Source organism: Coffea eugenioides, chromosome 2 (assembly GCF_003713205.1).
Source record: "Coffea eugenioides isolate CCC68of chromosome 2, Ceug_1.0, whole genome shotgun sequence".
Taxonomy (NCBI): domain Eukaryota; kingdom Viridiplantae; phylum Streptophyta; class Magnoliopsida; order Gentianales; family Rubiaceae; genus Coffea; species Coffea eugenioides.
The window spans coordinates 21,948,768-21,961,806 of record NC_040036.1 but is presented as its reverse complement, the minus strand read 5'-3'; the positions used below and the strand labels follow the sequence as shown (position 1 = coordinate 21,961,806).

Below are 13,039 nucleotides of genomic sequence, written 5' to 3'. Positions count from 1 at the left end.
CATTCAAGCCACAATTTCCTTTCCCAATCTAATCAACCTTTTTCTTTTCTCCTTTTCCTGAAACTGTCTTGTGTTTGGGAAACTTCTTCTTTTTTTTTTTCTCCTCCTCCATTTTCCTTCTTGGATATTTGCTGAAGATAAATAGTAGTTTCACATCAGAGACAAATTTTCATCCATTTCTTAATCTTAATTAATGTATGTTGCTTCGATCCCTGCCCATGATGGCTCGCTCTTCGTTCGCTTATTAAGTAAAGTAATAATTCCTTTTTTTCATCCCAGAAACATCAAAGGTGGAAAACAAATATCAAATACGGAATTGATCGAAATTAAAATCTTGTCAACTAGAATTATCGTTAGGTCCCACAAACAAGCCTTATCCCAAATTCACCACCAATGTCCGGTTGGAGGCATACGTTATTGTAGGTTCTGCGCTTTGCCACTCTCGCTTTCCTCCGGTTGTTATGATAAAAAAACTAATAAATTTTAGCAGCAATCAGAACATAGGAACGAACAGAGCCTTGAATTTAACTACACTTCATGATACGAATATTTATCATAATTCCAAAAATTCATCACCATACAAAGTTTACTAAGATGGTGAATGTCAATACATTTAAAATTCTCTCTCTTTTGGTTAAAAAAAATTTAAGTGGTTTCGACTCTAATCATCACCAGGGATCAAAATGTGCCCTCAAAATCATAAATCACTTGCACAGAAATTTTATAAATCACATGCATTTAACTGCAACACAAATTTTTGAATATTCATCATCATTTGTGGACATAAATGACCTAATATTCACTAGCCCACTATTTTTGTACACCTTAAAATGGGGCAAGTTGAGAATGTCAATCAGCCCCTTTATTCTGAATTCTTTCAAATCTCTCCAAATAAGATTCGAACCTACGACCAATCGGTTAACAGCCCATCGCTCTACCACTAAACTACTAAGCAACAATGGGAGATTAGATTTCATAGAGTTCAATTCCTGTTCTCAACCCATGACCAATATGAGTAAGAAGCTTTCTTTGTAACCCCCAAAACTTCTTCGTAATGGCTCCTTTCCATGCCTCATTTCAGACAAAAACTCAAAGTGGCTCTATTTCATTTTATTCCATCCATACCCAATTCCATTCATTTAATATCCCTTTGGTGTCATTGACATAACAGATGTCGTTTCTAGTTTAAATTTCTTTTCTATATATGGACAATTAAAAAATCATCATCTAATAATCCAAAAATTGCAATAGAAAAGAAATAAGGGAGGTTTGTGATGATTTTTCAATCTTTTTCACTAGGTAATCTAGTATTCTTATGCATGAAAATAATCAACTCGGTCAATTATGTACATTCAATCTCGAAGAGATTCTTCCTAGACCTCCATGACACGCATGGTGTCTGACATAATTTTTTTCAATGTATATGTGAAAGTTACAAATCTATTAGAAAAAGTTTTGATCGGAGGAAAAGCTATGTAGGAAAGTGAAGTAAAGAAAAGTGAAAATCAATTTTTTTGTATGTTTATTTGACGAAAAATACTTTGAGAGGACGTGATTAGTTAGTAATAGTTTCTAAAAATATTTGAACGTGTTTGGATAATGAATGATTATTTGAAATAATTTTTTCAAAAAAATATTATAACACTTTTTTACGTGATATATGTAAAATAAAAAAAATAATTAAAAAAATGTGTTGATGATTTTGCATGATACAAAACATAAGAAAGCACAAACAGAGAAGGTAGAAAAGTGGAAGAAATGGCAGGAAAATTTTGCGGCTATCTTGATATAAACACACACACACACAGTGAGAAAAAAAAATTAGCTAATAATATTTCGCTTAATTTGTTTGGATAGTGAACTTATCCCAAATAATATTTCGCTTGCATCATAAACACATTTTCCAACCCACTTTTTTATATTTCCAACTACTTTTTGTCTCACATACATCACATCACAAAAAATACTACAGTAATTATTCTAAATAATATTTCAAATAATACCCTATCCAAACAATATAATCCTACACTTTTCCATACTTCTGCTCACACGCAAACGGTAGCTTAAAGAATCAAGTCATGAACAGAAATTTATACCATTTGTGCACAGTCACCACTTTTATCACATAGAGAAGCGCCCATCAGGGCAAAATCAGTTAAAACGAGAAGTCAAGAGAGGATTATCCTATATAAAGTCTCCTTTTTCTGATCCCATTCCATGAACAGACAACAAAAATCCCCTAATGTATGGGATGGGGACAATTCCTTGACGAGAAGAATGCAGGTTAGTGGCATGACAGAGATATTAGGCGGCTTTTGATTAGAGTATTGAGAGGGGTGATGGTCATTAATGCAAAGGGATGGTGCTGGATAGGGCTCATCAATTCTGACAGTGGCCGATAAATGTGTTGAAGACCCCATTGGCGGGGACTTGCATAAGTTCAATCTTTTCCACAGCGTCCGTCACCGCAAGCCAACTTGTGCAACTCAGGGACCCATTCACCAGCTTTCTCGATGGTACAACCATAATTCCAGATGCTATAATACCATCAAATCAGCTCAAGGCGCATTGGAAATGCACTGCACCCCAGGACAAATGTTTGAAATGATTGAAGCACCCATTAATGTCTGATCTGGAAATTATGGACCAACTATCCTAATATATAATTCTTCTCCAATTACCTTAGCATGTCAGCGGAGGAATTCTTGTGGCACAAAATTGCCAAGTAGTGCTGTCAAAGATGCTTCACTTGACTTCCTGTTAAAAACTTTTTAACTTTTGGGAACGGGACAGTTCAAATGTCTGGGAATGGTTCTGTGTATTGAAAATAATGTAAATCTTTTGTTTAATACTATTACAGTTTTTGACAATATGATTAACACAATTGTATTGGGTCTATATATAGTTGTTCTTGAGTTTTTTCATTCTGGTTTGAATTTTGATTTTCTTTAGGGTTGATCATAAATCACCCTTGATTCTTTATTATTATGGAATTAGTTCATGAAACTGGTTCTCTTAAATTGCTTCTGCCGTCGCATCAGTTGACATCCTCGTGTAGTACATATCTTGTGTAATGTTTCACCATAATTTGGATCATCACAAAGAATGGAATAGATGTGTCAGGAGAGTGGCTCATGATCGCGTTCTTATTCAATGTGGTTCACATCAAGTCGTCATTTTCTTTTCGGATGATGAGACTAGACGAATTTTGCCACGATTAACCCTAACCCTAGGGATCTGTGTATATAGTTCATTATAATCTTTTTGTGAAGAGAAAATGAGACTTGTTTTGATAGTGCAAATTGCTGAAGTTGTTGAATATTGGAATTTTCAAGGATGTGAAATTCTATTCATAATTGGATACAAAGGGTTCCATCACAAGTATCGACTCTAAAAATTATATGAAAAAGTTGCTGGTGTATTTTCACTTTTGAATATTGCGTTCTTCGTTATGAACTTGGGGTTGAGTTCTTTTGAGATGGAGAGATTGATTGTAGAAGCCCTCTGCTTTATCCTCAAAAACTGCAAGAGAGCAGCTAGCCTTTCCACCTTGTTGCATTCTGCCAAATTCTTTTGCTTTGCAAGTACTCCTTTTTAGCCTTATCCACCCGGCTGTCACTGCTGAATCTTCCAAAGGTGAAAGACAATAACCGCTGCTATATATTTCGTCATCCTATTTGGTGACTCTCTATTTCTCCTGCGTTGGTGCAACTTAACACTAATAACTCTCCATTAGTCAAAAAAAATCCAGACATCAAAATGATCAAAACTTCATCAATCTGACCATAGATAGATGCGCCTTGCTAATCTTCAGATTGTAATAATTGGCATGAAAATGAAAGCTTGCTAACGTATTATCAGTTTGAATAGTACGGCCTATTGCTCATCAAATTATTATACCCCACACTTCCCGAAGAAACAAAAAGAATAAATGGAGCTTTCGAACGTAAAAACAGGGAAGGCTGACTCGAGAATTAAAAAAGAGTTTGCTTAAAGACTTGTTATTTCTTTGAGATATTTTTTGGGTTACGTAGATATATTTACCCTGAGGTCGAAGGTGGTCCGGTCCATTTAGTTGCATTACATCCAAATTCCAAATTTCATCAAGATGCAAAATTCCCTATCATACTTGCTAATCAGAAGAATAGTTCGATGCTGAAAGAAAATCCCTGCACAGTCCTGAATGTTTGTAAAAGGGGCGATTAAAGAACTCTTGAAACAGTAGCTCAAAAAATGTTAAAAAATCAGTGAGAGCACACAACCTCAAAGTCTCCCACTCTGGCTACTTGGAGAAAGTATATCCATATATTAGAGATCAAATCAAGAAATCAAGTGCTCCAAAAACATTAGTTGTCAGCCCATCGCAACCCAGCCTGTAGGACTCATTTGGAAATCAGTGAAGAAGCCGACAATTGGAGATAGTTCCAAGCATCCCCATGTGGGATACCTTTTTTGGCTCATTGATGCAGCTTCTCTAGCTACTTGTTCTGTTTTGTTGTTCATCTCACTTTCTCTGCTCTTCATCTGAAGTAAGGCACTTAACTCTAAAATTCAATCTGAAGTTTCTGAGCTTCTTCAACTCACCATGTGGGACGCGGAAAGCGAGACCGGAGGAGGGCGAGATTACAGCAATGGAGTTCTCAGCATAAGCAAGCATGGACTTAAAACCGATGGTTTTGAGCAAAGAGGCCAGTCTTGGTATGTTTCTCTGAGATTTGTTCAGCATTGCTTGGATCTTTATTTTTGCATTTTCATCTTCAAGTTAATCATCCTGTGAAAGCCTCGAGTGAGTGAGTATCTTTAGGAGAAGATGCATAAATTGAAAGCGTAAACTTTCTGTGGTGAAGCTCGTATCTCTTTCTTGGAATATCATTGATGTTAAAGCAAGTTACTTATAATGTTTGGTGTGCTTGTCCTGTAAATAGGTATGTTGCAACTGATATCCCAAGTGACTTTTTAGTTCAAATTGGAGATGTTAATTTCCATTTACATAAGGTAGCTGCCATCCTATTCTAACATTTTTCTCATTTCTCAACTTGTGTACATAGAATTACTAATAACGGTTGTAAAAGGGTTGGGGTTAGATGATATACTAATTCTTTCTCTCGTCTCTCAAGTATCCTCTGCTTTCTAGAAGTGGCAAGTTGAACAGAATCATATATGAATCACGGGAAGACCTGAACAAGATAGTTTTAGATGACCTCCCAGGTGGACCTGAGGCTTTTGAGCTTGCAGCAAAATTTTGCTATGGGATTGCTGTTGATCTGACAGCAAACAATATCTCTGGCCTTAGATGTGCAGCAGAGTACCTGGAAATGACAGAGGACTTAGAAGAAGGCAATCTAATATTCAAGACAGAAGCTTTTCTCAGCTACGTGGTTTTGTCATCATGGAGAGATTCTATACTAGTACTTAAAAATAGTGAGAAGCTGTCGCCATGGGCAGAGAACCTTCAAATTGTCAGAAGATGCAGCGAGTCCATTGCTTGGAAAGCTTGTGCTAATCCAAAAGGAATAAGATGGCAATATACAGGGAGGCCCCCAAAAGTATCTAGCCCTAGTTGGAATGAAATGAAGGATTCCAGTCCAAGCAGAAACCAACAAGTGCCACCTGATTGGTGGTTTGAAGATGTTTCGATTCTCAGGATTGATCACTTTGTACGTGTTATTACTGCTATTAAGGTAAAGGGGATGAGACATGAACTAATTGGAGCTGCAATAATGCATTACGCAGCTAAATGGCTTCCAGGACTAATAACGGAGGGATCAGCAGCAGCTGATGAGGGAAGCAATTACAGCCACGCTAATGACATAAACAGAAGTTGGAAAGGGGGGCTCCATATGATTGTAGCTGGGACAAAAGAAGATATACCAACTGTTCAGGCTAAGGATCAAAGAATGATTATTGAGAGCCTTATTAGCTTAATACCTCCCCAGAAGGACAGTGTTTCCTGTAGCTTCCTTCTTCGACTGTTGAGAATGGCAAACTTGTTGAAAGTAGCTGCTGCTCTGGTTACTGAATTGGAAAAGAGGGTAGGCATGCAGTTTGAACAGGCTACATTGGCAGATCTTCTCATTCCTTCATACAACAAGAGTGAAACTTTATACGATGTTGATCTAGTTCAAAGACTACTGGAGCATTTCCTTGTCCAAGAGCAGACAGAAAGTTCAAGTCCTAGCAGACAATCATTTGCTGAAGCACCCCAAAGGGGTACAAATCCAAATGCTAAGATGAGAGTGGCAAGGCTGGTTGACAGTTATCTAACAGAGGTGTCCAGAGATAGAAATCTCTCCCTAACGAAATTTCAGGTCTTGGCAGAAGCTCTACCTGATTCAGCAAGAACCTGTGATGATGGACTATATAGAGCTGTTGATTCCTACCTGAAGGTAATTGAAATTTAATTTCCGCGATTTTCTAAAGTAACTATATTATTCATTGATTTTCTGTGAGGAGATCTGTTCATCACCAATATATGGTGTTAAAACAGGTTGGTCCTCGAGCTGACGAGCTCCTCAAAATAAAATATTTGTGTGCAATGCGCAAGCAAATATGGTCTTTTTATAAAGCATGCATCCGTTAAGAATTATGTTAAATGGATAAGTATAGAAGGAAGACAGGGCCAGAGAATAGTTGCAAAATCTTTAAATTCTAAGTTAAAACAAACGTCAATATTTATCATGCATTGTGAAGATCAAAGAGAAGAATTTCAGATGAAAAAATTTACAACTTACAACACAAAATTAGAAGTTATGAACGAGTCACTATGTGCCTTCATAATAATGCTCAATATGCCGTTTACATATATTTGTTTCAAATATTGCATATAATGAAGCTCATCCAAATAGTTAGTTTACTTGGAATCTAACGCATTGAAGCATTGATAGGCCCATCCAACACTATCAGAGCATGAAAGGAAGAGGCTTTGCCGTGTAATGGATTGCCAGAAGCTCTCAATTGATGCATGCATGCATGCTGCTCAGAATGAACGGCTTCCTCTAAGAGTAGTAGTGCAAGTTCTCTTCTCTGAACAGGTGAAGATAAGCAATGCAATAGCTAGTAGCTCCCTCAAGGAAGCTGGAGAATCCCACTACCAGCCAATGGTGTCAACCCGTAAGACATTGCTTGAAGGGACGCCACAGTCATTTCAAGAAGGATGGGCAACTGCCAAGAAGGACATCAACACTCTCAAGTTTGAGCTTGAAACAGTCAAGGCTAAGTACTTGGAACTCCAAAACGACTTTGAAACCTTACAGAGACAGTTCGATAAGATGGCTAAGCCAAAGCAAACTTTCGCATGGACCTCAGGGTGGAAAAAGCTAGGCAAGCTCACCAAGATGTCAAATTTGGAAAACCATGATGATGGACCCCAGATTTCGAATCCAGAACAACCTAAAAAGGCACCTAGAAGGTGGAGAAATTCCGTTTCTTGAGAACTAAGGAAGTGAAGAAGTAAGATATTTCCTGATAAACTTGATCCCCCTATATTTCATTTTTGTATTCCTATAGCTGTAGTCGTCTTTCTTTTTTTTCCTCTTATTAGGAGTACTCCAAAGGTTCCCTTCTTCTTCACAGGAATTATCTTAGGAACTTTCACATTTGATCCTTCTGTCTTTGGGTGAGTGGTTGTGGTGCAATTGCCATGTTTGTTTGAGTGTGTTCTGCATTATGATTTAGTTGCACGAGTGGAACATCTTTATCATTTTTCCCGCAAAAGCACATTACATGTTTTCAATGAATCGACTTTGGATGTATCAAGAAAAAGTTCAGGCTGAAAAGGTCTTGAAAATTCTCAGGTTCAATTTGTATCTTTCATTCCATTGATGTGGAGCATATAAGCAATTGGGCAAGCATACACTGGGACCTGGATGGATTGGAAAAAGGATTATCAGGGGCATTATCTCTCTCTCTCTCTCTCTCCATGTAGGTTGTCATAGTTGTTGTCCAGTTTTTCCATAAGACCAAGTATTCGATCTTGCACACAAAATTGCAGAGAAGGAACAATTCATCAGCTTAGTGTTTTGTTTCTTCCTACCCTTCCTGAATATCAATGGAACACTAATTGTATATCATGAGAATAGTTCAAAGCCAGACAAAGTTGTTAGGGTATCATACAGTATCCAAGAAACTAATATATTGGAGACAGTCCTACCGTAATGCCGAAGTCAGCACGCAGAATATCAATTACCATTCACTAAATTAAGCATGGACATATCCATATGAATGGATCTTACGCTTACAGATACTTGTTACTTTGACTTTTAATACGAGTCAGCACATGCCTTGGCACTAAGAATTTGCTGAAGACACAAAATCCTGTATAGTAAACCAAACAATACGAGAAAGATAAATGAGTTATCTGGCTGAGTAATCAATCTGAAATTTGTAAATATTCCTCCGGTTTTCTTTTTCATAAATCAGCAAGCATTGAATATCCCAACTCAAGTGAAGAGACCAAAGGACAAGACGAGTAGAACCAATCAAACTACCTTATAGACAACTTCGACCCTCGTTTTCTTTGGGGTGTTTTTGGTAGCTCCTTTGGGCCCCAACGGCTATCCATTTGGATGCTGTTCTCTGGCTTTTAGCCGGGCCGAATCTGCATTGGAAGCACAGCGATCAACTAATCATGTGCGTGGACTATTATGGAAAACCCAAAAAAGTGAATAAAATCACTTCTTTTTTTTTTTTTGGGCCCCTTGTGGAGATACTACTGTAAAGTTGGTAAAATGCAAATACTCTAATTAAAAGGTAGAAGTAACAATTGACAAAAGAATGCTTCTTTACCATGCTTGGCTAGTTGGCTGGCTACCTCATTAGGTTGGTAGTAGCACGGCCGTGCTCTAACTCTATAGAACGGTAAGTACAATTCTTTGCAGCGAGAACTGAAAAAGAGAGAGAACGGCCGTGCTCTTCTCTTCTCTTGATGGGCTTCGCCTCTGATTTCCCCACAACCCTCCTTTGTAGGGAAAATTTTCGACTACGAATTCCTTATAAACCGTTGGGTTTCCCTTTTCCTTCTCAAGGTTCAACTCTCTCATTTTGACAACTATTTGTACCCTCCCCTACATACACACACTCGTAAGTCTTCTCTCTTCAATGGAAATCATGCAGTCCAAAAAAATGTCGTCCCACAGCAGCAAGGGTCCTTTGATTTGGTTATCCTCTCTAACGTAGCAATCAAATCAAATACAGCACAGTTTAGCAGTGGGTTAATGTTGGAAATATCAAATTAAATTGAATTATAGCATAGCAAGACCGAAAAGCACTGCTGTCAAAGGGGAAAAATAATAATAACAAACAACAGGCAGCGGCCAAAAGTCATAATCCAAACAGATAGGCAGTACATAACCAGGATAGATTACATTTCAATATCCACCCAAAACAATTGTTGTACTCAACGAAACGTACAAATAAAATCCTGCATTAAAGATTGATGCCCACGTGCTCATGAAGACGGCCTACAGGAGACTCTTCTTTGCAGCAAAGCACAAATCCTCTGCACAGCTCACTAAAGAAACATACTAGCACTAGCCTTTTAAGACAAGATTTGGTCATGGATGAGCATCAAATATTCATGATGAATCTTCCGGGCCCCCCTTTCTACTCTCAGCTCTCTTCATTGCTGCTTCAGCCCAACATCTTAGCTGCTTCTTTGAAAGCCACATAAGGTAAAAAAAAATAACAAAGCTTAGAATCAAGAAAACAAAGATGGAGGTGAAGAGTGGAAGGTGGGACCCAAATTAGCAAATGCGCGTGCACTTAATCCATTGTGTTTTCAACATGTTGGCAAAAGAGGTCCTCATTTACAGCACAGCCCACCTCTCTGCCTAGACCATGCGTTCAAAATTCTGGCTATTTTCAATCCCGAAAGCATATGAACAATCATTTCTACCCGGCAATTATAGCCCCAGTTTTCTTCACCTCCTGTAAGCAAAGATGAAAATTTTCACACCTCATTAAGCTTTTCCTCTATTGGCTTTTAAAGCAAACTGCACTATAGAGTTAACAAGATCACAAAAGCTTCACACAGCAAAAACCACCTATCCATCACTTTCAGTCAAAAAAGACGAGATCAACTTATCCCTTGATCGTACTGCCTCAGTAAAAAAGCACCCGAAATGTACTACTGTTGACGGGAGCACTGCACTTCAGGGAGGCCAAGCCCCAAAGCTTCAGCTTTCTCCCTCAATGATATCAAGTAATTTATTGCATCATCAATGATCAAGATTGGATCTTTATTCTCTGCTCCAGGAACTATACTTTCAAGAATTCTCAACGTCTTGCAAATTTTGGCCCGCTTTTGCGTTGTGTTGATATTGGAGTCCATCTCCTCATTGGGGTCCCCACCTTTGGCACAATTTGTCTCCACATGGTTATCATCATTGCAAAATTTAGCCAATTTCAATGGATCTGCAGTGTCCACTAACGATGATTTCTTGTAACCACCATCAAGCAATTTATGCCTTTTAGTTGAACCATCAGTGCTACCAACTTCCTCAGTAAGTTCCCAAACCTTCTCATGCATCTCGATGCCACCTATGATTGTAAAAGGTGAATGCCCGGTGCTAGTCAGGTCATCATCTTCACCATCAACATCATCATCATTCCCAGGGAAGCTATCAGAGTAGAGCAACGCATTGATTTCCTCTGTGTCCTCGCGCATGTCACCTCCTTCACTCTTTACATGGTGCTCAGTATGCGGAGGCGGCTTCATTATCCGTGATTGTCCTGCTTCACCTTGCAAATTGTGAAAATCAACTGGTGTCATGGGCATGATAATCTGATCTTGGTAAGGTGAGCGAAAAGATCTCGAGATCAATCTAACTTGATCCCCAGATTGATCAAAAATGAGAAACTTGTTATGAGCGGATGCAGATACATCCTTGAATGTAGGTTCGACACCATGTCCATGACCAAAAGCACGTTGAGATTCTTCAAAATGTGGAGCTGCTGTGGGAGACGAGCTCTCCTTTTGAGGAGGCAACCATTGGAAAGGTCCCCGAACTCCATCAAGTTGGCCCGTTTTAAAATGAAGAAGCCCAAAAGCTGAAGTCCCTGTATCTGGAACAGCAGTACTGTCATTTGAGCGAGGAGAATTCCACAGATAATGGTGCTGAGAATGCTGAAAATCGTAGGCTGTAAACATCCAGCTAATTCAATAATCTGAGACATAAAATTGCCAGATTTTAGAAATTTCCAAGCAATAAAAGGCAATGGAGATGAACAGCAGCAAGATGTCAAAAACCATACCAGAAAACTGATTGTAATGAATCTTCAACGTCCACACTTTTAGAAACCAAAATAATGAATCAAAATATTCAAACTCCAGCCTCACGTACTATTGAAAAAGTAATATCAATCTACGTAACTGGTTTAAGCAAGTGACGGAAGTACTCAGCCTACAGAAATCCAAAAGGAAACAAGTAGGATTTAGTAACTTCTCCATCATTATCAAGTACAGAGAAAAACCTGTCACATTAAGAAAACACAAATCCAAAGAGAAAACATAAAGGGTAAAGAGACTACAACTTGAAAAGCGTTAGCAAGCCCTAACACAATCTTGAACCAACCTGACAATTTTGCAAAGGTTGAAAGCATGCTATCACCCTAACTACAATGGTTGGTGTCCCTGCTATGCCATTTTCATGTTTTAAAGCCCGGAATCTTGTCTGGCTTGCTGCTTGGCACACCATAACTTCTTTTGCACCTTGAATCAGTTTCAAAATCTACACAAGACTACGACAATAGAAATAGAAATCTAGAACAAAAGATAGGACCAAAGCAAAAAGAAAAGATAAGAAAACGAGGAGTGTACCAAATCTGAAGGAACTACAAGATGTACTGGCAAGAGACGAGGTGTCAGAGGAATGAACTTAAAACTGCTTAAGACCATAAATAATTCTCAGCTGATCATATAGATATAACAAGCAATGAAAGAGAAGTGATTGGACCCCATTGAAATCTTGTTAAACGAGATCAAAAGAATCAAGAGGTAATTATGGTTTAATAAAGACAACTGGGATCATTTACAGAATAACCCTACAACACAAATTCAAGGAGATAACTTGACGAAACACATCAATGGACAAACTAATCCACCGCATATTGTTCACTTATAGGTGAGATCAATATAGCCTCAGCAGTAGTGCGACATGCCCGTTACCTGCAATATATAAATGATCAACAAACATAAGAACAGCAGTATTCAAGTAGAGTGGGATAAACATAATGGATTCTTATGATCCTCAGACTAGTACGCATGCCTTTCACATATAAGCAAGAAAGAACATTAACTAATATGGCATTGGAAGTTGAATTTCCCTATTTATGTGCATGAAAATGAAGTATAACGCTGAAGAATTAGAAAAACTAGGAAAAGGAAAGGGAACAAGAAAAAGAAAAAGAAAAAAGAAATTTAGCCTACATGGCACTATTTAATTTCTTTATTTCCATGAAACAGCTCAAAGAACTCAGGTAAGTAACAGTGAACTTAGTAATCGAGGAAAGAAACATAACCCATGAAATCATTGAACTTTCAATTCATAATTAATCGTAGGACATAAGGAGAAAAGATCGACCAGAGACACTTCGATAAAAGAAAAAAAATAAAAAACCCATCTTTATTGTTAAGCCTACAAGCATTTCACTCATGTACTAAGAAAAGCTGGCTAAGCAAACGTACTTCGGACTTATGGACAAGAATTACTTTTTTTCGGACAAAAGACCCAAAAAAATAAATAAAAAGACGAGGACTTTATGAATTGACCGATCAAGAATTCAGGATACTGATCAAGAATTCAGGATTTAAGGATTAAACAAGACAAAAATGAACCGGTGGAAAATCCGACCAGTAAAAAAGGTTAATACAGTTGGAAAAAGGACTTACACAAGGAAAGATCCAAAAGAACAAATGGATCGTGCCCGCCAGATAGAGAGCGCTTGAGTGGAGAGAAAGAACATGAAGTGAACAGTTGAGCGGAACGCCGGAGAAAATTTGTCTGAGTGGGGGAAGAACGGGGGAACTGGAATATATAGTGCA

At 38.1% G+C, this 13,039-nt stretch overlaps 2 protein-coding genes across 3 annotated transcripts; one reads left to right on the top strand and one right to left on the bottom strand.

The window, feature by feature from the left end:
- The first annotated feature begins 4,142 nt into the window (after positions 1–4,142).
- On the top strand, positions 4,143–8,107 carry LOC113761472 (root phototropism protein 3). The gene is made up of 5 exons (XM_027304473.1): positions 4,143–4,698; positions 4,926–4,995; positions 5,118–6,386; positions 6,885–7,449; positions 7,794–8,107. Exons 1-4 carry the CDS (start codon positions 4,586–4,588, stop codon positions 7,428–7,430), a joined length of 1,998 nt encoding a protein of 665 aa, XP_027160274.1. The 5' UTR covers positions 4,143–4,585; the 3' UTR covers positions 7,431–7,449; positions 7,794–8,107.
- Positions 8,108–9,229: 1,122 nt separating this feature from the next.
- On the bottom strand, positions 9,230–13,025 carry LOC113762087 (transcription factor bHLH143-like). 2 transcript variants are annotated; one of them, XM_027305348.1, is made up of 5 exons: positions 12,887–13,025; positions 11,816–12,163; positions 11,571–11,736; positions 11,251–11,399; positions 9,230–11,163 (listed from the first exon to the last, which is right to left on the bottom strand). In XM_027305348.1, exon 5 carries the CDS (start codon positions 11,144–11,146, stop codon positions 10,124–10,126), a length of 1,023 nt encoding a protein of 340 aa, XP_027161149.1. In that variant the 5' UTR covers positions 11,147–11,163; positions 11,251–11,399; positions 11,571–11,736; positions 11,816–12,163; positions 12,887–13,025; the 3' UTR covers positions 9,230–10,123. The 2 variants fall into 2 exon arrangements, with proteins under 2 accessions (XP_027161149.1, XP_027161150.1); XM_027305349.1 differs by having other exon boundaries at positions 11,571–11,726.
- Between the last annotated feature and the right edge of the window lie 14 nt (positions 13,026–13,039).

Excerpts from the sequence above, each read along its gene's own strand:
- LOC113761472 (XM_027304473.1), top strand. The coding sequence starts at position 4,586 with ATGTGGGACGCGGAAAGCGAGACCGGAGGAGGGCGAGATTACAGCAAT. Across the intron at positions 4,996-5,117 it reads TTAATTTCCATTTACATAAG|TATCCTCTGCTTTCTAGAAG; the intron begins GTAGCTGCCATC and ends TCGTCTCTCAAG. Across the intron at positions 6,387-6,884 it reads CTGTTGATTCCTACCTGAAG|GCCCATCCAACACTATCAGA; the intron begins GTAATTGAAATT and ends AAGCATTGATAG.
- LOC113762087 (XM_027305348.1), bottom strand. The coding sequence starts at position 11,146 with ATGTTTACAGCCTACGATTTTCAGCATTCTCAGCACCATTATCTGTGG.